Raw genomic sequence first — 24,517 nt, 5'->3', positions numbered from 1 at the left:
CGCATGCGCGGAGGCGCGCTTGCCGTGTGTGTGTGCGCGCGCACGCGCGCGCGCTCACTGCCGCCACCGGGTGGACAAAAGTCGGTGCTGCAGCTCGGGAGGCTCCTCTCTCGGCCTCTGCCCCTTCCTCCTCCACAGTGCCGGCTGCCTCGCCCGCCCAGGTGCCCCGATGCTCCTCTCCCAAGAGGCTTCCCAGAGACACGGTGGCTCACGTGTGTGGCCAATGGGGGCACCGAGCTCCCAGCACCACGTGCTGGTGGTGCGCTCTGTCGGGGACGGCCGGGAGGGATCCTTCCCGGCTGTGGGGACTGGCTGTTCCTTGCTGGAGACAGCTGCCTGGGGGAGCCCCTTCATTTCACTCCTCAGCCAGCTCCCACAGGCAGGCATGCCTAGGCAGCCCCCTCCCCACGTAGAGCCCCTCAGCACAGCAGGGCCAGCCCCATCCTCAGCCCTTTTTAAACCCTTGGCCCAGCCCCAGCCCCATCCTCAACCCTTTTTAAACTCTTGGCCCAGCCCCATTCTCACCTCATGGGTCCCACCAGGCCACAGCTGGAGCCCATCAGGAACAGGGGGCCAACACCCCAGCCCCACAGCACATCACCCCCTCCCCTGGACTCAGCCACAGCCACTTGCCACAAGACCAGCGGCTGAAAACACACCCAGGAGCGCAAAGGACGCAGAAAATCTTTGTTCCTTCATGTGTACCAGAAACTCCAGCAGTGAGCTGGCTGCAAGGCTCAGTGCTCAAAGGCAGCAGGACAGCAGGAAAAGAGGGGAGAGGAAAGCAGGAGGAAAAAAGGACAGAGGGAGGTAGAGAAGAGGTGTGGGACAGAGCCAGAAAAAAGGATACTGGGAACAAGAGAGGGACAGGGAAATGCACAAGGGTGTCGAGAAAGAGAGAGATGGAGCACAGCAAGGAGGAGGATGGGGAGATGGAGTAGGAAGGGGGCAGGAGAAATGCTGTCAGCAAGCTGGCACTGGCAGGGGAAATGCTGTCAGCAAATCTGGCCGGGGCTGTTGGCAAACTTGACAGTGATGGACTCCGCAGCACCCAGCAGCTTCTGCCCATGCAGAACCCAGACAGCCTCGTCCGCCTCCATGCGCTTGTCAATACAGGTGAAGCCCAGCCCCCACCAGACACCTGTGCATGGGGAGTCTGGCAGGCAGAGCCCAGAGACTCCGCTGCACATCCGCAGGACCCAGGCATCCAGGAAATCTCCCCCCCCAGACTCTCCTGTGAGACCCAGGTGTCTGAGGAATCTCCCCCCAGACACCCCACTGGCCACCCACGGGATCCAGGAACCATTCCCCCTCTCCACAGACCCTACTGGGGACGCAGGCATCTGGGCAGCCCCCCTCCCCCAGGGGGGATCCAGGCATCTGGGCACATCTGTGACCTGGCCAACGAGGATGTGGGAGGTGATGGTGTGGCCGTACTGGGAGAAGAGCTGCTCCATCTCCTGCCCTTTGTCCTTAGGGAGGCCACTCGCGTAGAGGTTGGCATCGTGGATGGAGACTGAGCTAGGCCAGGCATAGAACACCTGGTGGGGGGGTGGCGGTCAGCCCCAGGGACCCAGGCACTAGAACCACCTCCCACCCATGGGCCCCCCCTTCAGGGACCCAGGCATCTGCAACCCCCCCTCCCCTGCAAGGGACTCCCTGGTGTCCACCCCCCCCCCACCAAAGGACCCCAGCATCCACCCACCCCACACCCGCCCCCTGAGGATTCCCTGGCGTCCATCCCCTGAGAGACCCTGTATCTGCCCCCCAGGGGAGCCCCTGGTGTCTGGCACCTTGACAATCTTGGTCTGCAGTTGAGGCATTTCAGGGTGCTGATGGCCTTGTCGCCATCGCTCATCTCAACACAGCTGACAAAGCCATAGCCCAGACTCTGGACCTGTAAGTCTGCTTACACCTGCCTCCCTGCAGCTGCAGCATGGCTGCATCTGCAACAGGCAGCCATACACTTTGGGGAGAAACCTCAGACCAGAAGGTGAGGAGAAAAGCCAGGGAAGATCAAATAGGTCCTCCAGGCAGACTCTGCCCTGTCTGGTACCATTGCTGTGTGGTGCCATCTTCCCTTTCCCTGGTACCTTGGGGTGGCATCGTTACCAGCAGGCATGAGAATTGCAGGTGCCCCAGGCAACTCAGAGGAGTTCTCTTGCCCTGGCACTGGTCCACCACCAACCAGGAGAAACTCGCCCCGGGCTGCGAGCCAAACCACTGTGCCACCATCAGTCAGTTGCAGCACCTCTGAGGAAAGGGCCAGGCATTTACCTCCTTTATTGGCCGTTAACCAAACAGCCCACCAGTACCATGCAACACACACACTCTGAACCCAAATAGACATGTTGATGACTTCCCTGACAGCTGCAACTGCAACTTTTTCTGCCTCTACCCTGGCTCCTTGCCTCCGCTCTGTGCCTTCCAGTTATTTCCTCCTTCCTCTACACACTATTCACGAGCATTATTTGCTTCCACAGCTGGAACCCTACAGGCAAGACAACCCCAGACCAGGAATAAAACAAAACAACAACAAAAATCACAAAGCAGCATAAGAACATCCCTGAACTGTCTGTGCTAGATTCAGGAATAGGCCATCAAAAGAACACAATAAGCACAGAAGAGAATGCCAGCCAGAAAAAACATACAACACACAACAGTGTAGCACAGGTATCCTGCTGGAAAAGAAGGGTCAGAGAATGCTGCTCATTAGAAAATCGTTAGCAGTACTGGCACAGCAAGATGGCTAACCCAAAAGACCTAGGCCGTGAAGATCACGATGCAGATGGCACAACACGAGGAGAGACAACTAGGCAAGATGGATCAGCAAGTACTTCCCACTGGAGAAAGGCCAGCGGAGCTGAGAGGGCAGTCATCAAGATGGCCAGACTGAAAGAATTCGGCCAAGACGACCACAGTAGAGACATCAGTACAGGCAGGTGGGAAAGGACCAGAGAGTGCTGCCTTAGAGAACAGAGCCAGCAAAACAAAGATGACCAGTGGTAAGAAAGATGGACAGAAGGGCCTACAAACCTGGAATGCCACGATGCAGCACTTTACACAATAGAAGACATACCTAATCTGTGCGAGGTCTGGGTTGCTCTGAAAGGCACACCGAGGGCTCTGGGGCACATGGAAAGGCACACCGAAGGCCACAGAAAGCATGGACCCCATGCAAAGAAGAGCTAGCAAATCTGAGGCAACCAGAGCTAAGCCAGCTGGCAAGAAAAACGTATGACATATGACACAAGAACACCACTCACTGCTTCAGCATGGAGAGCAAGACAAGACATCTGATCCATGCAGAAGGGATTGGTGATTTCAGCTGGTGCTCACAAGGTGACCGTTGCAGTGGCACAATGATGCACATATCACGCATTTCAAGCAGCAGGAATAATGCAAATAAGAGCTTGGAAGTCAGAACCCCCATAGGCAAGACAGATGAAGCCTGATGGGTGCCACAGATGGCAAAAAGGAGCAAAAAAAAAGGCCAGAGCCATCCTGTCAGGCATACCCTCCCCACCTACTCCAAAGCCCTCTCTCCTGTAAGGCTCCCACCTCACTTATCTTCAGTATAGCTCTACACGGACTCTGTCCCCAACAGAAGGTGCTCCCAACAGCTGTCTCCTTTCACCTACCCATCCTCAGCTGTGCCTTCATGGCAGCTTCTCCAAAGCCTCCCTGTTGACCACAGCCCTCCTGTCTGCAACCCATCAGTGTTCCCTCACCACACGTCCACAACCCTGGTGCCCATGTCACCAAGCGTTACACTTGTTTAGCCCCACAGAGCCTGCTGACAGCGCTCGCTCTTCCCTGCTGAGCCTCGCTCAGTCCTCAGCACAAGACATGTGCTTCATTATTGGGGAGAGACCCAGTGACAAGGCTGCATCAGCTCTACCATAAGCATTGTAATAGCAGCAAGGAAAAAACAGCGCACCACTAGGAAGGGATCTTGCCGGGAACACAACACACTCCCCCCACTCCCTCCATCCATCCCACATGCCTCTTCCTGTGTGCCTGGACACCTCCATCAACACACGTCAGACCACGGTCACAAACTCAGCTTTTTTTATGAACTTTGCCTCTCTTTTGTTATCTTCTTTTTACGATTACAGTTCTAGCTCAGAGAATCCTGTATTTCATCCCTTCCCAAGAACAATAAGCCTAGAGCATCCAGTGAAAATTCTCTTACTCCTTTCTCAAGAAGGAAAGGAAGAGGGTTGCTTACTGCCGCATATAAACGAAACCTGCCTCCCGCCTCCCTTTTCAGGGTTACAGACCTCTGCTTGCCCCCAGCAGACCCCCAAGCCCAGGCACAACAGCACCTCCCTTCCCTTGGGCTGCGGCCCCCCGCGGCACAGCTCAGCCACATCGCCTCTCCCACCACGGACACCTGGCACCGCTACAGTACATTACACCCTGAACCACCCCGCCCACCGGCACCAGCTCTGCCGCGGGTGTCGGTCTCTGCTTCTTCGGGGCTTTACCCCCACCCCCATCAACGCACAGCCGAGCCCCCAGGGCGCTGCCCAGCCCCGGAGAGCGGCGCCCAATGGCGGCGGCGCGGCCCCCAGCCCTTTTCCAACCGGCCAACGCCCGGAACGCCGCGCCGGCAGGGGGCGCTGCGGGGAACGCGGCGGGGCTCCGCGGCGCAGCAGCCCCGCGCCGGGTGGAGCCGCCCGCGCGCCCGCGGCCGCCCAGCGGAGAGTGGCGGGGCGCGGGCGCGGCCCCCAGCATGCCGCGGGGAGGGGCGGGGCTTCCCCCACCCGCTTGCGATGGCGGGCTTGTTCGGGGCTGACGCCGAGCCGTCGCCATGGAAACGCCGGGTTCGTAACCGCCCGGAAAACAGACCCGCAGGCCACGGAGGAGGAGCAGGAGCAAGCCCTGCAGAGCCTGAAGGCTCCCCGCGGGTCTGAGGTGCAGCCCTGCGGGGTAAGACAGGCCTCAGGGCCCTGAGGAAGCCCCCGCGGTCGGGAAAGGCCCAGAGCCCACAACCCCCGAGGACCCACCCCGGCCATAGAAACCCCACAGCACCTGGAAAGTCCTGAAAAGCCCCCAAGACTCTGGCAGGACACCTTCAGACCCTGAGAGAACCCCAGTCGGTCTGAGAACAGGCCCAGGAAAGATGCTCTTGAGCACAACTTGGAGGTTCTGGAGAATCTGCAGGAGCCTTGGAATAACTGGGAAAGCCTCAGCACACCTGGAGCAGCTCAAGCAGCACAAAGACATCCACTCAAGAGACCTGGAGAACAGCCCCAGCAATGTACTAACAGCCTGGAAAGAGCCCTGGAGCATCCCTAGAGACACCAGGATGGCCTAACCACCCAATTTATAGGTTTGAAATGCCCAGCGCTGCCCTGAAGACACTGAGTGTGCCCTTAGGGGCCTTGGGAAGCCCAGCCAGCTTGCAGAAGCAGCAAGGCAGCCCTCAGAAATAACACTGGAGAACACGTAGCAGCTCAGAGCCATCAAAAGGCCACCCAGAGACCCCAGAAAAGCCCCAGAGCAGCCCCAAACACACCTAGAACAGTCCCGGAGACCCTACAAAGAGTCCCCAGCACTCAGAGCAGCCACAGAGGTGCCAAGATGGTGCCCCAATGCCTAAGGAAGAGCCCAGAGTAGCCCCCAGAGATGCCAAGATGGTCTGAAGGAAAAGCCTCAGATCCAGGCATAGCTCCAGAGGCACTGAGCCATACCTTGAGACTATGCCTCCAAGCGTGTGTGGGTCTCGCCATGCTTCTGCCGGTGATACGTTCAATGCTGCCAGGTCTGCAGCACAGGGGCAGCACTGCCCTTTCCTCCCCACACCCCTGCAGCGGGAATCAGTGTGTGATTGGCCTGTGCAGCATGTGCTATGGCTGGATCCCCAGTCCAAGGCACGGGGGGTGCTTCTGCAGGGCCGGGCACAAGTGGGTCTTGGTCCCAGATGAGGGAAGGGGGGGGGGGGGTGGGCTATACAGCACCTGGCACAGGGGTCCAGCTTGGAGCCCATCTGCAGGGATAAAAAGGCACACAGCTCACACTACCCTGAGAAAGGGTTTAATGGGGAGGGGAAGCACTGCTGTTTCTTTCCAACAAAAGAAAGGCTGGGGTAGTACCCACAGGAGAGATATACACATATGGACACTATGTACAGAGCGACACAGGCAGTGCCAGGCACCCCAAGCCCCCCACGACCATCCCTGTGGTGGAGAGTTGCCTCCCCCTTCTCCCTCCTTGAGCAAGATGGAAGGGGGCGGGGGGGGCTTGCCAAGCAAGGGGTGATTGCCGTCCTGACAAAGACTGGGAATCAAAGGGGGGGGGGGGGGCAGTGGGAACATAGGGATGGGGCCTGCCCACAGGGTTGGGGAGAGTGGAACTCTTTGGTTTCGACATTAAGAGTGCACAGGGCCACCTTGTCCAGAGGGTCAGGGGAGGCAGGGAAAGGTTCCGGGCACTGGAATGGAAGGGCCCAGTTCCCCCACAAGAGGTGACCTGAAGCAGCTGTGTCTGGGACCTAGCAACGTCCCTCCCCTGACAGAGCCTGACACTCACAACCTGGAAAAGGGGAGACTCCAGGGTGTTTCTTCCCACCCCCACTCCCACCCCCCCAGGCATAAATCTGCATGTGAGAAGGGATTTCACGCCTCTGCCCAAATGTGGTTTGGCCCTCCCTCGTTGCAGACATGCCCACCTGATGGCTGGTACCTCCTAGTTAGGACAGGGAGTTGAGGAAATGGCTCTCCCCTGCCAGAGTGCTCAACATGGAGCTCATGTCACCCACAGCCATGTTGGCACCACCAGATGCAGGAAGCAGGAGGCCACCAGCAGGGCTTGGGGGCCCAGGCAGCAGCACAGGTGTCTCTGGATCTTCCACAATGGCAGCAAAGTCAAGGTGCGTATTCTCCAGGTCCAGGGAGTCCAGACTGTTGGCCACCTGCTCCCCCGAATCCAGGTAGTAATATGAGCTGCCTTTCAGTCCTTCCAAGCTGCCACCATAATGCCCGGGACCCCCACAGCTTGCTGCCATTTGGCCCAGCAGCTTATGCCCTCCTTTGCCCACCTGCACATGTGTGCCCTGGCCTGGGTAATACAGCAGGGCATTACTGGGCCCCTCAGGTGTGGGGTGGGCAGGGGGCAAGCGAAGCACATGCCGGGAGCTGGCTTCCACTCCCTCATAGGAATGACTTGGCTGAGCCAGGTTGCCTGCATAGTTCAGATTGTTTTGGTGACCAGGTGGTTTAGGGCCACCAGGTGGGTGTGGCACCATCTCTGGGTTGAAGCATGGGGCATTTAGGAGGTGTTGGGTTTCTGCCAGACCCTGTAGGTGATCTGGTTTGGCTTGGTAACCAGAATACTTGGGGCTGAGGTACAGTGGTGCTTGCATGGCTTGGCACTGCCCAGGTTCACTGCCCAGCCCCACGCCAGCCTCCCCTCCCTTGGAGGCTAGTTGGTCTCCCCACATCAGAGCCTGCTGGGCCTGCACATAGCTACGGACCATCACTTCTTTGGTCTGCATGGTGGGGGTCTGGGCTCTTCTGACACCCAGGCTCAACATGCCCATGTAACTGGCAGGTGCCTGTTCCTCGGACTGGTAACCACCAGGCCCTACATTCATGGCTTGGCCAAACGATGCAGGAGGCTGCATGGGCCCAGCAAGCTTGGCATTCTGGCAGGGAGCAAGTGCTGGGGCAGGTGTTGGGTGACGCTGCTCAGATTTGATCTGTAGTCGGTTAAGCCGGTGCCCCCCAGAAAATCCACTGTCCTGGCACGAGCTCACAAGTTTGGGTTGCTGCCTGCAAGAACTGGGTAGTGGGTACTCAGTACTTTGACGGTGACAGTGTGGCCCAGACATGGCAGCAGCAGAGGCAGTGACACTTGACTGCCCAGAACTCATCTCCAAATTGCCTTGGGGAGGTTCATCCCAAGGAGCTGGCATCGTCCCGGTGCCAGCATGCATACTCATGAAGTGCTGGTTCATCTGGCACTGAGGGAGGGAGAACTCGGACTGAAGCAACCCCTCCTCCATGTCCCCATGCGCTCCTGGGTTCAGCTGCATACCTGCTGTGGTCCGGTGAGCACTGCCATAGAGACCTTCACACTGGAGCTCCACACCCGTCCCCTGGCATGGGAAGGTTTCCTCAGGGTAGTTCAAGTACTGTTCCATCTCTAGCAAGCCAGACTCTGTGCCTGGGCCAGGGCCCTCTATGCTCACACTCTCCAGGAAGACATTTTCACTGATGCTGGGTGGGCGTGGGGAGAAGACATGGCGCTGAAGGTTGGCATCAGAACCACCCAAGGGCTGCAGAGCAGTTCTGCTCACTCCTGGCACATTCACATTACCCATGCTCTTAAAACGATGCACCTTGGGCACAGCATGAGGGTTGGCCATGGTCCGGGCAGGGTCACTGGCCCGCCGCACACCATTTCGAGGCACCACGTGAGGGGGAACGCTGCCTGCATAGCTAGGGTAGTCATTGGAACTGTGCCTTCGCAGCAAACCATTTGCAAGGAAGCGAGGTTCGGCTGGCCCAAGGTAGTCCCCAGGTAAGCTGCTGTGGCCACCCGTGCCCACCCGCTCCATGTTGGGCAGTGGGGTTGGGGGTGGGCCACCTGTGGCTGCAGCATATTTGGCCTTGAGACGGTAGCGCTGGGCCGGGGTAAGGCTGCCGACACCTGGCAGCCCTCCACAGTGGTTGGCATCGCTGGAGCGTCGCGACTCGTCTGGAGAGATGGGGTCATAGCTGTCTGCCAGGCCTCCCCTGCTGGGCATTGCCCCTGCCTCACCACCCAGACATGGCGCAGCCAGGTACGGGGACACCAGGGATGAGCGCCGGCTCACCGTGTAGGCTGAGCTTACAGTACTGGTAGCACTGCTCCGGCGCTCGTTCAGTGGCATGCCCATCTCTGCTGCTGACAGCTCCGCAACACGACGGTGTGAGGCAGCTGGCGGCAGCACGGAGATCCCAGGCAGCTCCCCAGGCAGGCCTGAGGAAAGAAAAGGAAGAGTTACACCAGGGCACTCAGGTCACAGCACGGCACCAGTGGTCAGAGGAGGAACAGGCAGCCACCTCTGGTACCAGGATGTGGCCTCTTCCGTGATTAGTGCCTGCTAGGACAGGAAGCAGATTCAAGTGGTGGCAACAAAGAGGGGGCAGAAGATCGTTTAGAATCATTTAGGTTGGAAAAGACCTTTAAGATCATCGAGTCCAAAGATGGGACACAGCCCATGTGTGTGGGTCCACCACTAGAGAAAGGAAGGTGTGGAAACCTCTCTGGCTGCAAGCCAGACCTCCCTTGACAGTGCCCATGGGACTAGCCCTGCATCCGTGTGGGAGGGAACCACAGTCTCACCGGCTCCAGGGATGGCTGGCAAACTCAGGCCTTTGGTAGCTGATGGCTTCCTCAGCTGCTTCAGTTTGTCAATGCGAAGATTTTCTAGCTTGTGGAGGGCCATCAGCCCTGACGTGCCCATGGGCTCACCGGGCACCACATCCTCCAGTGTGGACAGATCCTCGTAGCTCCCACCTGCGTTGCCCGCCATCTCCACCCCACTGTCATTGTTGGTGGTGCTGCCGAGTGGGGAGTGGTCACTGCTGCACGACGACTGCCCACCTGGGCTGGGCTGCGGCTTCTAGGGGGTACCCAAAACATTAACCAAGGAGAAGGGGGTGAGATATCCACTACACACTTAATGCAACCTGCGAGCTGGCACCCTGCCAGATGTGGAGATGACTCCCCTACCATGCAAACTGACTCCTCCGACAGGCCTGGCCAGGCCTCCCTCTGTCATCACATCCCCAGCTCCTTACCAAGGCCAAGTCAGGCACCAAGAGTTTGCTGTCATCCTTCTGGGCCTCAGTGGGGACATTTGTGTCTTTCTCCTGCTTCATGTCTGGGGGGCCACTGGGGGTGGGCAGTGCACGGCCTGGAACCACATCCCCTCGGTGCTTCTTGGTGACATGGGCATCAGGGCCGTGCACCGTCTTCACATGTTTGCGCAGGGAACTGGGGTCTGTGTAGCGCTTGGTGCAGCCTGGAATCTTGCACACATAGGGCTTCTGTCAGGGGAAAAAAGGTAGGCACGGTGGAGGGAGGGTGTTAGCTCCAACTAGAGACCCCTCCCAACAAAGTACCAGCTGGGCATGAAATAAATGCCCAGCTCCCTCCCCTCTCCTCCCTCCCCTCCCTCTTGAGCAGGCCCAAGAACTGAGGGAACTGAGGGTGGGAAGGGATCAAAGAGGCTGAGTCCCCTTGGAGGTGGCATGTTAGGTGCTACAGCAGGGCCTTGGAGGAGGTCATAGGGAGCTGGAGGAAGAATGCAAAGATGGTGCTCCACAGGAGTGGGGCCGAGGGTAAAGGGACCCTGGTGGGAATGCAGGTGACCAAGGAAGGGAGCAGGGGGCCATACTTTATTAGAGCAGGCAAGGAGGAAGTTGGGGCACACAGAAAAAAAACCAGGGATGCAGGGAGTTTTCAGAGTACAGGACTAATCAGGAGGCATATGGGGAGCCCAAAGGGGTGCAAAGAGCCCCTGATGGGTCTGTACCTCATTGGAGTGAGTGCGGTTTTGATGCTTGGCCCGGTCAGAAGCATTGGAGAAGGCCTTGTTGCAACCCTCGTGTTCACACACGTAGGGTTTTTCACCCGTGTGTGAGCGCAGATGCGTCTTGAGGTTCTCCAGACGTGAGTAGGCTTTGTTACAGCCCTCGAACTGTGCAGGCAAGCAGGGTGAGACATGCCACACACCTTCAACAGACCCTGTACCACATCACCCCCACACTACATACCCACGGCACGTTTGCCATGGACACGCATCACACCTCCCAACCAACGCACAACACAGCTGCCCTCCTTCAGGTGCATGTCCTCACACCACTGCACAGCCCTTTACCCTTTCAGCCTATGTCATGCCACCTGACTATGCACTGGCCACATGGCCGTGCTGTACCCAGCCTGCTACATACCTCTTTACCTCATGTGCACCTCTGCCATGCCATTGGTCACAAAGGCTCTGGTCTGCCACGCATGAACCCCACTCTATCATGCACTACCATGCTCCTGACCACCTTGTCTGTCCCACTTCATTTTCCTCACCACACGTCCCCCTCACTGCCATATACCCGACGGGCCAGCTTGCACCCTGCCCTGAGCTCTGCCTGGTGCAAGGCACCACACTTAGCCAAGGCTTTGCAAAGGCTCATGCCAGCTCACCGTGCATTTGTGAGGTTTCTCGCCTGTGTGACGTCGCATGTGCACCACCAACATATACTGAGCCTTGAAGGGCCTCTGCTCCCGGGAACATGCTGTCCAGTGGCACACAAACTCCTTCTTCTCCCCATGGATATGCTCATTGTTGATGTGCTGAGGAGAGAGGGGAATCACTGGTGGCATTGGGGAGGGTGCCAAGGGTCAGGCAGATACAGGTGTCTGAAGAGAGTATCATGGGAGAAATGGGCATAGAGGGACTGGGATGATGGGTGGAGACACCAGAGCTTAGGGGAAAGATGGTGTCTTTGGTGCTCAGATGGTGTCAGGAGGAGGCAGGGGATACAGACGATGGCTGGGGGCTATTTTGGGAGAATCAAGAGAAGACATAAGGGTCAAGGTGGTCTGAGGGGTGGTCTAGGGGATATATGAGAGTTGGAGTGTCTGGAGGGAGACAAAGAGCAAAGGAGGAAGTCTGGATGTACCAGTGGTTCAGGAGAGCTGCCCCAGGGGTGAGGAAGGCCAGACTGGGTGAACCCCTAGGGACATGGTATTGGGAGGGTCATGAAGAACTTGCCCACAAGAAGTGGAGAATGCATGTCCCTCCCTTCCTAGGAGCAACTTCCAACATGGTGGACCTGTGTGGTGAGTTCTCGGGGGGGGGGGGGGGGGGGGGGGCAGCCCAGTATAGGACAGTCTTAAGAGTAGGAGTCATGGGTTGACACAGGCGGATGTCAGTCAGCAGCCTGAGGGCAGATTCTGGGACTGGGTGTACCCAGGCAGGACCTAACTCACATGCACCAGCTGCTCCTGTGTATCGAACTCCTTGGCACAGCCGTCCCAGTAGCAATTGGTTTCATACACAGTCTCAGCCTCAGGTTTCCCATCCTCCTTCTCCAGATCTTCCCGAACATCGAGCATCCCCAGCAAGGGGTCCTGGGGGAGCACAGCCAGATGAGCACTCCCAGGTATGACCCTTCATACTCCCAGTTACTGGGAGTAGTGCCAGGGACGAGTGTAGAGCCCTGGGGAAGTGGAGGGGTCTCAAGGCCTGCGGAGTACCTGGGTGCCTGTGGAAGCTGGACTGGAGATGTCACCCTCGGATCTCTCCTCTGGGTATTTTACAGTCAGAGGGCTGCTCAGGCTCCACTCCACCTTTAGCTGCTACCGGGGCAGGGGGAACGTGGAAAGCAGTCAGCACCGAGATGCCCATTGGACCATCGCTTATATGGCATGCACCGTTTATATGGATGCAAGGCCCCCTTACCTGACAGTGTTTGAGGGTCCCACGAGCTGGAGTATGGTGCAGGAACCCTGGGCGGGTGGACAGGTGTTCGTGGGAGCTACATGGGGGGTGGCTGTACAGGTGGCCTTGGCCCTTCTGCTGACCCGGTGGACTCTGGTACCCCAGTGATGGACTGCAAAGAGCAAGAGGGATGAGCAGATGACACTATCAGAGGACATAAATTTATTCTTCTGAGCCAGGGATCCCAGATGTCTGAACACCCAGCCATTCCTTCCCTAATCCACCATCCCACTCTGCTCCCGCCTTCCCTAGCCCTCACCCAGGCACTCCCCAAGTTGGGAATCGGCATTCAGGCTCCCAGCTGACATGCTGCATGCATGCCAGCAGGGCTGAAATCTGGTGCCCACCTGATGGTGCTGATGGAGAGGTGGCCATAGGAGCCACTGGCAGAGGCGCAGCGGGAGTTGATGAACGCAACGAGAGAGTTGGGTGAGGTGCGGATTACCGTCTGCAGGTCAATGCTAGAGTCTGACAGGGGTGAGATGGACAGTGCCCGCTTCTTGCCCAGTTTGCCTGCACCACGGGGCGTTGAGAACCGTGAGCCTGGGATGGCAGCAGAGAGTGGGGGGCACTCCTCTCAGCATGGGTCCTAGGAGGCTGAAGAAACCCCCAAGGACACAAGCCTGATGCTTTGGAGCCTGGAGGAGTACCCCAAGTGTGCCGGTTAGCTTCTGATTTAGAACAGAATAGAATAGAATAGAATAGAATAGAATAGAATAGAATAGAATAGAATAGAATAGAATCATTTCAGTTGGAAGGGACCTACAATGATCATCTAGTCCAAGTGCCTGACCAATTTGGGGCTGACCAAAAGTTAAAGCATGTTATTAAGGGCACTGTCCAAATGCCTCTTAAACAGACAGGCTTGGGGCATCGACCACCTCTCGAGGAAGCCTGTTCCAGTGTTTGACCACCCTCTCAGTAAAGAAACACTTCCTAATGTCCAGTCTAAACCTCCCCTGGCACAGCTTTGAGCCATTCTCACGCATCCTATCACCGGATCCCAGGCAGAAGAGCTCAGCACCTCCCTCTCCACTTCCCCTCCTCAGGAAGCTGCAGAGAGCCATGAGGTCACCCCTCAGCCTCCTTTTCTCCAAACTAGACATACCCAAAGTCCTTAGCCACTCCTCGTAGGACATGCCTTCCAGCCCCTTCACCAGCTTTACTGCCCTCCTCTGGACACATTCAAGTACCTTCACATCCTTCTTAAATGATGGAGCCCAGAACTGCACACAGTATTCAAGGTGAGGCCACACCAACACTGAATACAGCGGGATAATCACCTCTCTTGACTGGCTGGTTATACTGTGTTTGATGCAGTTTGCCCTCTTGGCTGCCAGGGCACACTGCTGGCTCCTATCGAGCCTGCTGCTGACCAGCACCCGCAGATCCCTTTCTGCAGGGCTGCTCTCCAGCTACTCATCTCCCAGTTTATACTTGTTGCTGGCTTTGGACTGTGGCAAGGCTCAAAAATGTCACCCCTCCCTACCACAGCCATTAATGTTCCTAGGGGGTACCTGAACCCCTTGACACACACGTACTCCCTGCTACAGCTGATATCATCCCAGGAAAAGTGCCTGACCCCCTTGGCCACAGCCAACACAAGTCCTCCTGTTCACACAGGCATCACTGTTCCAGGAAAGATACCTGAAGCCCTAACAGTCTCCTCCCTCATCACAGGCATCGCTGTCCCCAGCACTGCCCTCAGCACACACACCTACGCTCCTGACACAACCAACACAATCCCCAGGAGATGCCTAAACCCCTTGTAGAGCCCCTACCTGCCCCATGCCCTCCCAAGACTGGAGACTTACCATCACCACTGCCTGGGTGCTCGGTTCCTGGCACCAACCCATAACCACGGTGACTGCTCATGAGGTTTGACTGATGGCATAAGGGGAAATCAAGTCCTGGCAGAGGGGAGGAGAAAGATGGGAAGACATATTAGGGTGGGTGGCACAAGGGGGAGAGAAAATCCCCAGAGCATCCCTGAACCCAAGGACTGAATCTGAAGTCGGGTGCCCCTCGCGCCCGTGCCAGGCACTGCTCAGGCCCAGGCACTGGCCAGGACGAGGGGACTACGACCGACCTGGTGGCCCCGGGGCACCCGGGGCTGGTCCGTGGGGCGGTCGCAGGCAGCAGTGCTCAGCATAGCCGGTGGCTGGGGGACTGATGGGGTTGAACATGTCGTGGCAGGGCCTGGCCAGGCTCAGGAGCACATCTGGTCCTCGCCGAGGGGCTGGAGCCGGTCGCGGCCTGAGGAAGACAAGGGTGGGCTGGCGTCCCCGCCCGCGAGCTCCGTGCCCTCCGCGCCCCCGCGCGCGGCGGCGGCCGGCGCTGTCCCGTGACCGCCAGGGGGCGCCGCAGCACAGCGCAGCCGCGGGCCCCGGGACCGCCCGGGCCGCCCCCCGCCGCGGCCGGAGCCCCCCCGGGGACGGAGGTTCTCCCAGGGCCCCCGCCCTGCGCCTCCCCACATCCCCCGTCCACCCCCGCCGTGGCCCCGCACCACAACCCTCTGTTCTGGCCACGTCTGCGCTGCCACTTCACGGCAGCCCCCCCCACAGGCCTCTGCCCCGAGCCCACGGCAAAGGAAAGTCCTGGGGCACTGCCAAGGCGGGAAGGGTAGGTGACAAAGGGGGAAACCCTGTCCCCCCCATTTTGGGGCAGAGACACGAACAACAAGGGTCCTAGGCAGAGGAACAGGGCTAGAGGGCATCTGACTCGGCAGCAACCACCGACGAATATCTCCGCATACTCAAAAACTTTGGGGACCCCCGGCCCTGCCATGGTGGCCCCTGGCATTTTCCCTTGCCCACTCCCACACATACACATCCTGGTGCTCCCACCCCATCAGGGTGGCGCCCCCTGCCCTAAGGGCTCCCACATTCTCCCCGGAGCTGGGGGCCATTCCCCGCCTGGGGCGCAGGCCCGTGTGTACCTGGAAGGGAGAAGGGGCTGGTGCAAGAGATGTCTGCAGAGCCAGGGTGCAGCCCCCCCCCACATCTCTCTCCTCCCTTGCTGACATTGCAGAGACAAACCATGTGGAAAACTGCATGCTTCTGGCAGGCTGGGTGGGGGCAGGAGGTACAAGCCACGGCAGCTCTGTGTCACCACAGCCACCTGGCCAAACACAGAGGCCGTCCGCCATCCCCTCCAAAGCAAGTATGTCTGTCGCCATGCCCCCAGTGCCTGGCAGGCCCCCAGGCCCCTTGTGGCACAAGCATGGGGGAGTTAACAGACCCTAAACACAAGACTGCAGTACAGATCAGACCATTGCCCAGTTCAAGGCCACCTCTGATAGCTTGGCACAAGCAGTGACACTGCTACAGGGCACCCTGTGGTCACCCATCACAAAGAACCCTGGATACTGACTTAGCAAGGTGCCCTCGTGCTTGGCGCTGTACTAAGAGGGTCCTGTCCTAGCAGGAGTTCCAAGCCCACTGCAGCGTCTGTTGTGAAGGGAATGAAATACACACGTGTGCACCCAGACACCCACACAAACATTCACACTCAAGCACAGACGTAGATGTAAAAGTTGCGAGCCCTAACTGCTGAAAGGGGAAACTAAGGCACAGACAGTTAGAGCCATTCTTGGTCAAAGGACCCGAGCCGGCACCCTGCTCTGACCTCCTCATGGGTCCTTGCAGCATCTGCAGGTCCCACCCAGCCCTGCCTTGCCCATGGGTCCCCACCCTGCCTGCAGGTCAAAACCCTGCCCTGTCCCGCCCACACATCGCACCCCTGCCCACAGGGCTCAGCCCAGCCCACTATCGCATCCCTGCCTGCAGGTTCCTGCCCTGTGCTTGGGTCTCATTTCCACCTGCCACTCTGCCTGGCACTGCCCATGGTCAGATCTCCAACCGTGGCTGTGCCTTCGGCCTCTGCACCCAGGTCCTGGCCCGCAGCTCCATCCCCACCCATGGTCACTGTCCTGCCCCAAGACCCCTGAGGGCTTACATGAAGGACAGAGGCTCTGGAAGGAGAAACAACCGCAGGGTGAGAGAGAAGCAGAGAGGCACATGTGGGTGGTGCTGGGAACAAGTCCTCCTGCCCCCTCAGCCTCCCCCTTTGAGATACCAAGGGAATCGCCCCAAACAAGGGGTCTGGGGGAGTGGGAGCCCCTCACCCCGCTGGGAAAGTTCTGGGTTGCATTTGGAGCACGGGGGGGTGAGGGGGGCAGCAATTCTTCCGCATGAGTTGCCCCTTTGAAAGCTTGTCTCGGGGCTTTGTGAGAGTGTCAGAGAGGAAGAATGGAGGGGGGGGGGCAGCAGGGCAGGCAAAGGGGGAGGGAGGTACCAGGGAAGGTGGTGGCGCTGGGGGAGGCAGGCAAGGGAAAGAGAGATGAGTAGGAAACGGGGGGGGGGGGGGGGGGGGGGCAGAGGAGGGGCCTCTTACCTGCCTGCTGGACCTGGGCCTTGCAGCAAAGATTGGGGGATTAGCTCCAGGGGGGAAGCCTTCCATCTGCCTCCTACCCCAGCCACAACGTCTAACGAAGAGAGGGGTTTCCAAGTCCCTCACAGAAGTTTATTTACCACAGGAGGCAACAACAGCACCTCTCCCAGCCCTTTGTGCACACAACTATTCACATGTGCGCAGGCACACACACATGGATGCATGAACATACATTTGCACGTACCTGGAGAGGCACATGTGCAGCTGGGAGATGATGGGGGATGTTAGAGTTCAGCAAAGCCAAAGCCCCCTGTCTCCCCCTCCCGAAAACCATTACCTGAGCTCCCCCAGGCTGCCCCAGACCCACAGTCTTAGCCCACCAGCTCCTTGCTCTATAGGACAGCAGGCAGGTTGCTACCATGCAGTGCGGTAACCATATGCAGCCACCCCAGCCCAAAGGGGAGCGGGGCTGTGCCTGTCCAGACAGGTACACCCACTTGCTGCAGTAGCAATGCGACAATGGGCTCTGCCTTGGGCCTAGCTAGCTCCCACCAGCCTACAGCTCCCCGCCCCGACCTGGACTGGGGACTTGCTGCCCTGAGTTCCAAGCAGATGGGGCACCATCTGTGGGGCATCTACCACTTCCAGGAAAAGGGCTAATTTACCCATAGCCTTTGTGATGTCCCCTCTACCTTGCCGACTGTTAGCCCCGTTCACCTTGCCATGCACAGCTGTGTCAGCCCCTGCCATGCCCACCACCTGCTATATCCCTGCACACACATACATTCACAGAGCATATGTACACAGACCTGCAGAGTGACCACCACACAAACTCCATGTGCATGCACACAGCACCTGTGTAACATGCAGCATGCACACACACTTACGCACACCAGAAAACACCTACGTCCAATGGAACACATGCAAAGTTGCATGTGCATGTATACAGCACACATGCACGCAACACATGCATATGCACAGGTTTACATAAACATGCATGGAGCACATGTGGGCACACAGAGCACACACGCATGCACAGCATACCACCACACATGGGGAACACACAGGCATGTACCACAAGGCGCATTACCCCTGCCTCACAACTCCCCAGCCTTGCGCACCATCTCCCTGCCTGGGGTGGTATCCCCTCCTGTGCCCCCTCCAGCACCCACCATGCAGGACTGGGAGCAGCTCAGTGGGGCTCTGGTCCCCATCACCCCCAGTCCCTGGCCACCTAGGTACAGCAGGAGGGTCAGGGTCCCGCTGTGCCAAGACAGCCTCTCCTTCCTGGGTCCAGGCAGAGGGGAGGAGTTCGGCGAGCAGACCCAGACTGGCAAGGGCTGGGTGTCCCCACTGGGGCAGCCTGGAGGCAGGCGGGTGCCAGGCGGGCATGACAGCAGTGACGTGGCTCTCTCTGATCCCACACGTTCCCCCTGCTGAGCACCAGGATGGCGGGGTGGCTATGCAAGGCAGAAAGTGCCCAGGGCCCCCAGGGCCCAGCTGCAGGATGCTCCCCCCAGCCCATGGGGTCCGCAGGGGCTCCCCAGACCCTGGTGGCCCCCTGAGCAGGGGAAGCTGGAGGGGGCCGGGGACTCAGGGAGCCAATGGGAACTGGCCCGCGGCTCCCCACCGCCGCGCTCGCCTCCCCTGCCTGCCGCACACCGCCGCGGCCCACCCAAGTCGCAGCCTATGGGCATAAATTTGAGAGCCAGGCGCAGCCGGGATTGAGGGGAATCTTCCCTCGGTCTCCTCCTGCCAAGAAACTCAAACTGAAACACATTCCTCCTCCTCTCTGCCAAGAAAACAAGGAGCGCAGCCAGCGGCAGGAGCAGTTGAAGCAGGGCTGGCTCCAGAGTCCGAAACGCTGCACAGGAGGGGGTCAGGACTGGCCATCCCCCTCCCCCCCAGCTTCTTGCCTTTTATTTCCTGCAAACACATCTAAAATCTGTCATCTGGCTCCAGTTTCCTGAGGACACTGGGGAACGGGGCAGGGCTGGGGGAGGGAAGGAGACGCAGGAGAAGGCGCAAAAGGCAGAGAGGGAAAGGAGATGCAGCGAGCTTGTACCACAGGACGACAGTCGGGATGCCTGTGCTGATGGGTGGTGGAGCAGAGACGGCGGGAAGGAGGGAGAGACACAGACGTAGGCACCGACAGGAAAGCTGGCTGCAAGAAGAGGAGGAGGCGGGCTGCACCCCACCACACCCTGCAACAGGGCAGACCCCCCACCCCAGCTCCCGCCTCACACCAGGAACGCTCCCTGCTCCCGACCAGCTCCGATAGCCCCGGGGCTGCCCAGCCCGCAGCAGTGGGTGCAGCGTGCTGCAGCAGCGTGGCTGCCATCCAGCCCAGCACACATGGGTGGCAGGGGTCCCTGTCTGTGCCTCGCATTGTCCCCATCCTCTCCTGCCCCAGGCCCAGCCCCGGCAGGGTTAACCGCCCCGGAGTCCCACTGTGGAGGAATGTGATGTCAGGACTGGATTAGCCCGTGTGGCCAAGATCCCAGCCGATAGACCAGCAGCGCTGAGCTGTGTGTGGCACAATCCATCAACCCGCCCAGCACAGCCCCCAGCGTGGGGGGCCTGGGGGAGGGCTCTGTGTGTGCATGCGTGGGGGCATCTGTGCTTCTGTAAGCGTGTGTGTGAATGCACAAGTTTGGCCATACGTGTTTGCATGTGTGGAGAGGGATTTGTGTTTATGTGTGAGTATGTTTTGGGGGGGTGCTTGTGTGTATGTACTCACAGATGTATGTGTTTGCGTGCCTGCTTGCGCACGTGCTTGTGCAAGTCTACATATGTGTGGAATGTGCATGTCTACATGTGCATGTTGGGAGCTGCAACAGTAGCTAAGGGGTAGCCCCTACACGTTTGCAAGCCCAGTCACCCCAAACCCTTACTCACTGAGGGACCAATGGAGGGCCAGAGCACAGAGAAGAGGCAGACAGAGAGCAGGGTCCAGCAGTGTGGCAGGGGCTAGTGTGGGGAGACACCTCAGAAGGCCACTGCCACATATCCTTTTCACCCCCTCAGGAGAGGTGGGTTTTAGCCCCAGGGTAGGCAAACCCCTGAGCCCGCCACAGGCACAGAGCCCTGCCAACACCCCTGCAGTGCTCGCCTCAGCCATCTCGTGACCCAAGGTCAGCCACATGTCCGATTGTTTTAACCCTACAGGGCCTTAGGAAAAACATTGATCTGGCTTAAGATCTGCCTTCCCGCACTGGGGCAGCAGTGCAGACAGAGCTGCAGCCGGGGCAGCTCTGCAGACACAGAACAGGAACACAGCAGAGGGCCAGGCTGAACTGCAGCACGTAGGTGCAAGTAGCAAGGCTGGAAGAGAGCTGCTGGGGAGCCAATGCTCCCTCATGCCAGTGACAGTACAGCATCACGGGGACACATCCTAGCTGCCTCCCAGGGCAGGTGGGGTCTGGCAGTGTCAACACACTGCTCCCCAGCTATGATGTCTCCTGCATGCTGTACAGCCTCCCCAGGCGCCACAGCCGGCACCTGTTGGGAGTGGGGAAAGGCCACTGACAGTGGGGCAAAGATGGTGAAATTCCCCCCTGGAAGAAGCCCCTTTTCCTTGCCCTGGGACCAAGTTGGGGCCAGGCCAGTCTGTGCTGGGGAGCTGCTTCCCCTGACCCCACACGCTTTCTCATCTCTGCCTCCAGCAGAACTGATGTGCAGACCTCCCGCCCAGCTGCCTTGCTATGCATCTGACCCCACTGTTCGGCCAGGCCTTTAGGGCGAGCCCAAGGTCCTCTGCATGGGGCAGCTAATCTGCCCAGGATTGCAGCTGCCACAAAGCACATTGCTTCAGGTTCAGGGGGTCTGAAAGGGGACGATTCAGGGTCATGATCCCATGCTGGTGTGGGCTGTCAAGCTCGTTCCAAGGTGGTCCCTTGCCTGGAAAAGATGAGGCAGAGAAGAACCAGCTTTGGGGGAAGTTTAGACGTGTGTGGAGGGAAAGGGGCAGAGACATCCATGCCAGGACAGATTCAGTACATCCTCCACTCAGTTCTCCCTCCCTCCCTTCTCCAGCCCCAGCTGCCACCTTCAGAAAACGTAACCCATCCTCATTCCCCACCCCATGCCAAAATTATTCTCTGCCCTTCACACCACTTCCAGTAAGGACCAGAGGTCCCTCCCCAGCCCACCCATCCCTCCAGCAGCACAGCCTTATGCAAGCCACAGTACACCACCACCCATGTGCCGCATCTCAGCAGGGGGCAAAGAAATCCAGCCCCTCGCTCCCACATGCATCCACACCCACTCATGACCATGCACTGACATGCCTCTAGACACTTTAACACACACTAACACACACATGTGCTTTGGGAAGAGGGGAAGGCAGGCCAGTCTGGGGTGCAGCCCTGGCTGCCGGGTCTCCAGTGTATCCCAGGACAGAGACAGCCCACAGAGGAGGGCTGCAGGGTGGGAGCTCACAGCTCCACGCTCCCTGCGCCTGTTCCCCTTGTAAAACAGGGGCCGCCGGCCCTCAACCACAAGCTGAGCCACTCAGGAAGCCATGGCAAGCCGGGCAGGAGTGGTGGTGCTTGATAGGTGGTCCCAGGGCAGGCAGGCAATTGTCACGGGCTTGCATGTTGTTTGCTTTGGCCCCCAGCACACACTACCCCTACAAATTGCTCACATAAAGCCACTTCCCTGGCCCCTACCTTCATTGGGCTGGAGTCTGGGTGGGGGCAAGGTTTTGGGGAGAGGTTAAGGGGGGGTGCACATATGGCAGCAGCTGCTATAAGGAATTTTTATGCTTCCCCCTTCCTTCCCAGTGCTGGAGGGAAACAGCAAAATTGAACATGTGGGACCCATAAAAGCCCAGCTCTTGAGTAATGGCTGTGGGAGCCCCTGCCCAGACACAGCTCCTTCCCATGGCATCAAGGCATCACCCCCAACCCAGCATGCTCCTGTGTTACATGGAGGGACACCCCCAGAACCGGGGCTGCAATGTAGGAAATCCTGTTGTCCTGAGGGAGAGAACATAGGACATGGCAGGCAGTGAGCTGCAGTGTAATCTGTCCTCCCACTGCGGTCAGGGTAGTTCACACTGGGCCTGTTCCCACCCCAAGAGTTCCATCCTGCAGGATGCCTCAGAAGATGGGAACAGGAGGATGTGCAGGACCTGGCAGGGACTTCAGCAGTCATTAAAGGATTAGACATACAACAGCAATCTCTTTTAATCTGTGGAACTGCCTGTCTCTTGACGTGCTGAGCACAAGGCAAGGTAAGCACAGCACTTGCAGATTTAGGAAGCAGAAGTTGCTCCTCCTTTGGGGCAGGAGACCCTCTCTGCTGAGAGGTGGTGGAGGGAGTGCCCTTGGGCTGTTCCCAAAAGTCCCCAGCGATCTCTTGCCTCTGGGACACATTTGTCTCTCCCGAAGTATCTGCCACTGGTGGAAGCGGGTGGCACAGATGCCTGCTTTCCTGTTCCTTGACTTGAGACCTGCTCTGTCCATACACACAGCAACCCCATCACTTAAAGCCATGTTCTCTGCCACCATGGGGGGCACCAGCCAGGACTTTGCTCCCCCTAGATCAAGGGTGGGAGTTTGACAGTGGGGTTGCACCACATCTGGAAGCATCCCCCCCACCCTGCCCCAGCCTCAGACCCAGATGCAGCAGAGCTGAAACCCGACTCTGTTTTTGCTGCTTGTTCTCACTCTGAGGCAGCTATTTTATCAGCTGTTCACCTTGTTATTCTGCAGCTTCTGAAGGGTTTTGATGTGCCATAAGGATTGGGGTGGGTACACTTGCTGTGTTCCTGTGAGGACTTCTGTAGAAGAATCCCCTCAGACTCACCAAGGACCCACCCAATGGACCTTTTTTATTTATCACATCACTGGGATTGCTACACACCAGGAGAAGAGAAACTGAGGCACACAGACAGAGATCCTCCAGTACCACAGATGCAAGACACCAGCCAGGCAGATAATTGTGCACACGTGCATACAGGTATGTACGTACACACACAAACAGGCCCCTCTATACATGTCCATAGGTGTGCACGCACATACATGCTCCTGGGGGACACTCTCGGTGTAGCAGGATTGCTCTCCCTTCTGACCAACCATCAGACACCCAAGGTTTCCCTCTTCTAGTATGTCAGTAGAGATGGACAAGAACAGGCCCAGTGGCCTGTAGAAGGAAGGAAAGACACCACCACAGTATCCTTTTGTGAAAGCCATGTCACACATGGGTATGCGCATGTATAGGTGTGCATATGTCTGTGCGCACGTGTACCTGTGTGTACATGAGGGTGCATGCATGTACAGGTGCATGCATGTGCAAGGGTGTGCACACTCATACAGCATGTGGAGTGGTGGGGAGAATGGTATTCCACAGGGACTATGGGCTGGCCAGCCTCTCCAGCACTGCAGCTGGAGCCCTGAGCTGCGGTATGTCACTAACAGCATCCCCCAGTAGCACTGGAAGAAGGGCCTTCATGTCTTCCAGCCCATCTGCCCACCCACCCTTCACACATTCTGGACAGTGAGCCACAAATCCCTCTCCGAGCCTGAGCTCAACTCCCGCCTCTCTTCAGGCTGCCCTGACATGACAGCACGCGTCACAAGGTGTCCGCGCTGACTCACTCCCCCATATGGAAACTTCCCTGCTCCAGGGAGATTCTCGCAGCTCAGCCAGCTCCTGCACCACAAGGGGAACGCAGTACCGAGTTTGTTCCACCACCTCCCACTAGACCAGCCACGGAGGCCTGGCGACCTTCGGCTCCCAACCCGCTCCTGATTTTGTGCTTGTCTTTGTGATAGAAAAGACCCTGGAACACGGGGGAGATGAGGACCCCCCCACAAGCAACCAGTGACTTGGCTACAAGCAGATGCCCAGAGGGCCTCACAAGTCCACTCACAAGCATTACTGGGAGCTCATGCATGCACACAGTGGCAGCTGGGCTGGCAGACACACGAGGGTATGCATTGGTGGGCTCAGGTCAGTACGTGCCAGTCTCCTCAAAGATGCTGGGATCCTTGGTAGTTGGGGAATTTGGGGGTCCTACCGGGCACAGGGAGTTTTGGTGTGGACTGCTCCAGGGTCTCAATTTCCAGCAGGCACCCTTGCCCTCAAAAACCCTTCCTGAATAACAGTAACCTTCACTGTGCTGGGGAAAGGCTCAAGGGAGGGCATGGACCAACCCAGCTCATGCTATGCAGAGACACATGCATCAATAAACCAGCTTCAAACACCTACAACAGCATGGAGGGGACAGCAGGTACCTTTGCCATCCCCTATCTCCCACAGAGGCAGCTTCTGCCTCAGCTGGACACAGCAGACGTAGCCACACTGGGAAGTTTTCCTAGGTCTGAATTTCTGAAGGAGAAACTTCATCCAGCTGCTTCCTCTTCCCTTCCACCCAACCCACCCCTGCACCAAAACCCAATGCCCACCCTCAGGATGCTGCATCCATCAGCGCAGGTTTGCCACACATAGTCTACAGAGCAAAGTGGGGGAAAACTCGGCCCAGCATCTGCTGGGCCCCCACATCCCTTCCAGGGCTGGGCACAGGACCCTAGCTGTGGTTGGAGTATCTACTAGTTTCCCAGACCCCAAACACAGCATTGCAAATGCCACAGCCATCCAGCCCCACTCAGACCCAGCTGCCTG

The 24,517-nt window shown here is 58.3% G+C and overlaps 1 protein-coding gene and 1 long non-coding RNA gene across 3 annotated transcripts in view; both read right to left on the bottom strand.

Moving 5' to 3' along the window:
• The window catches only part of LOC142421120 (uncharacterized), a 42,820-nt gene extending 18,508 nt beyond the window's left edge, over positions 1-24,312 (bottom strand). For both annotated transcript variants that reach the window (XR_012778840.1, XR_012778841.1), the window contains exon 1: positions 24,301-24,312. This is a non-coding gene — a long non-coding RNA (uncharacterized LOC142421120). The remainder of the gene's footprint in view (positions 1-24,300) is intronic.
• On the bottom strand, positions 6,634-14,696 carry GLI1 (GLI family zinc finger 1). The gene is made up of 11 exons (XM_075525374.1): positions 14,586-14,696; positions 14,311-14,406; positions 12,844-13,039; positions 12,458-12,608; positions 12,253-12,354; positions 11,986-12,126; positions 11,197-11,346; positions 10,532-10,696; positions 9,795-10,043; positions 9,337-9,616; positions 6,634-8,970 (listed from the first exon to the last, which is right to left on the bottom strand). The coding sequence occupies exons 1-11, from the start codon at positions 14,680-14,682 to the stop codon at positions 6,698-6,700; spliced, it is 3,900 nt and encodes a 1,299-aa protein (XP_075381489.1). The 5' UTR covers positions 14,683-14,696; the 3' UTR covers positions 6,634-6,697.
• Positions 24,313-24,517: the final 205 nt, after the last annotated feature.

The sequence above is a fragment of the Mycteria americana genome, chromosome 26 (genome assembly GCF_035582795.1).
Source record: "Mycteria americana isolate JAX WOST 10 ecotype Jacksonville Zoo and Gardens chromosome 26, USCA_MyAme_1.0, whole genome shotgun sequence".
NCBI lineage: Eukaryota > Metazoa > Chordata > Aves > Ciconiiformes > Ciconiidae > Mycteria > Mycteria americana.
The sequence above is the reverse complement of the archived record's forward strand: the minus strand, read 5'-3'. Positions and strand labels throughout refer to the sequence as shown.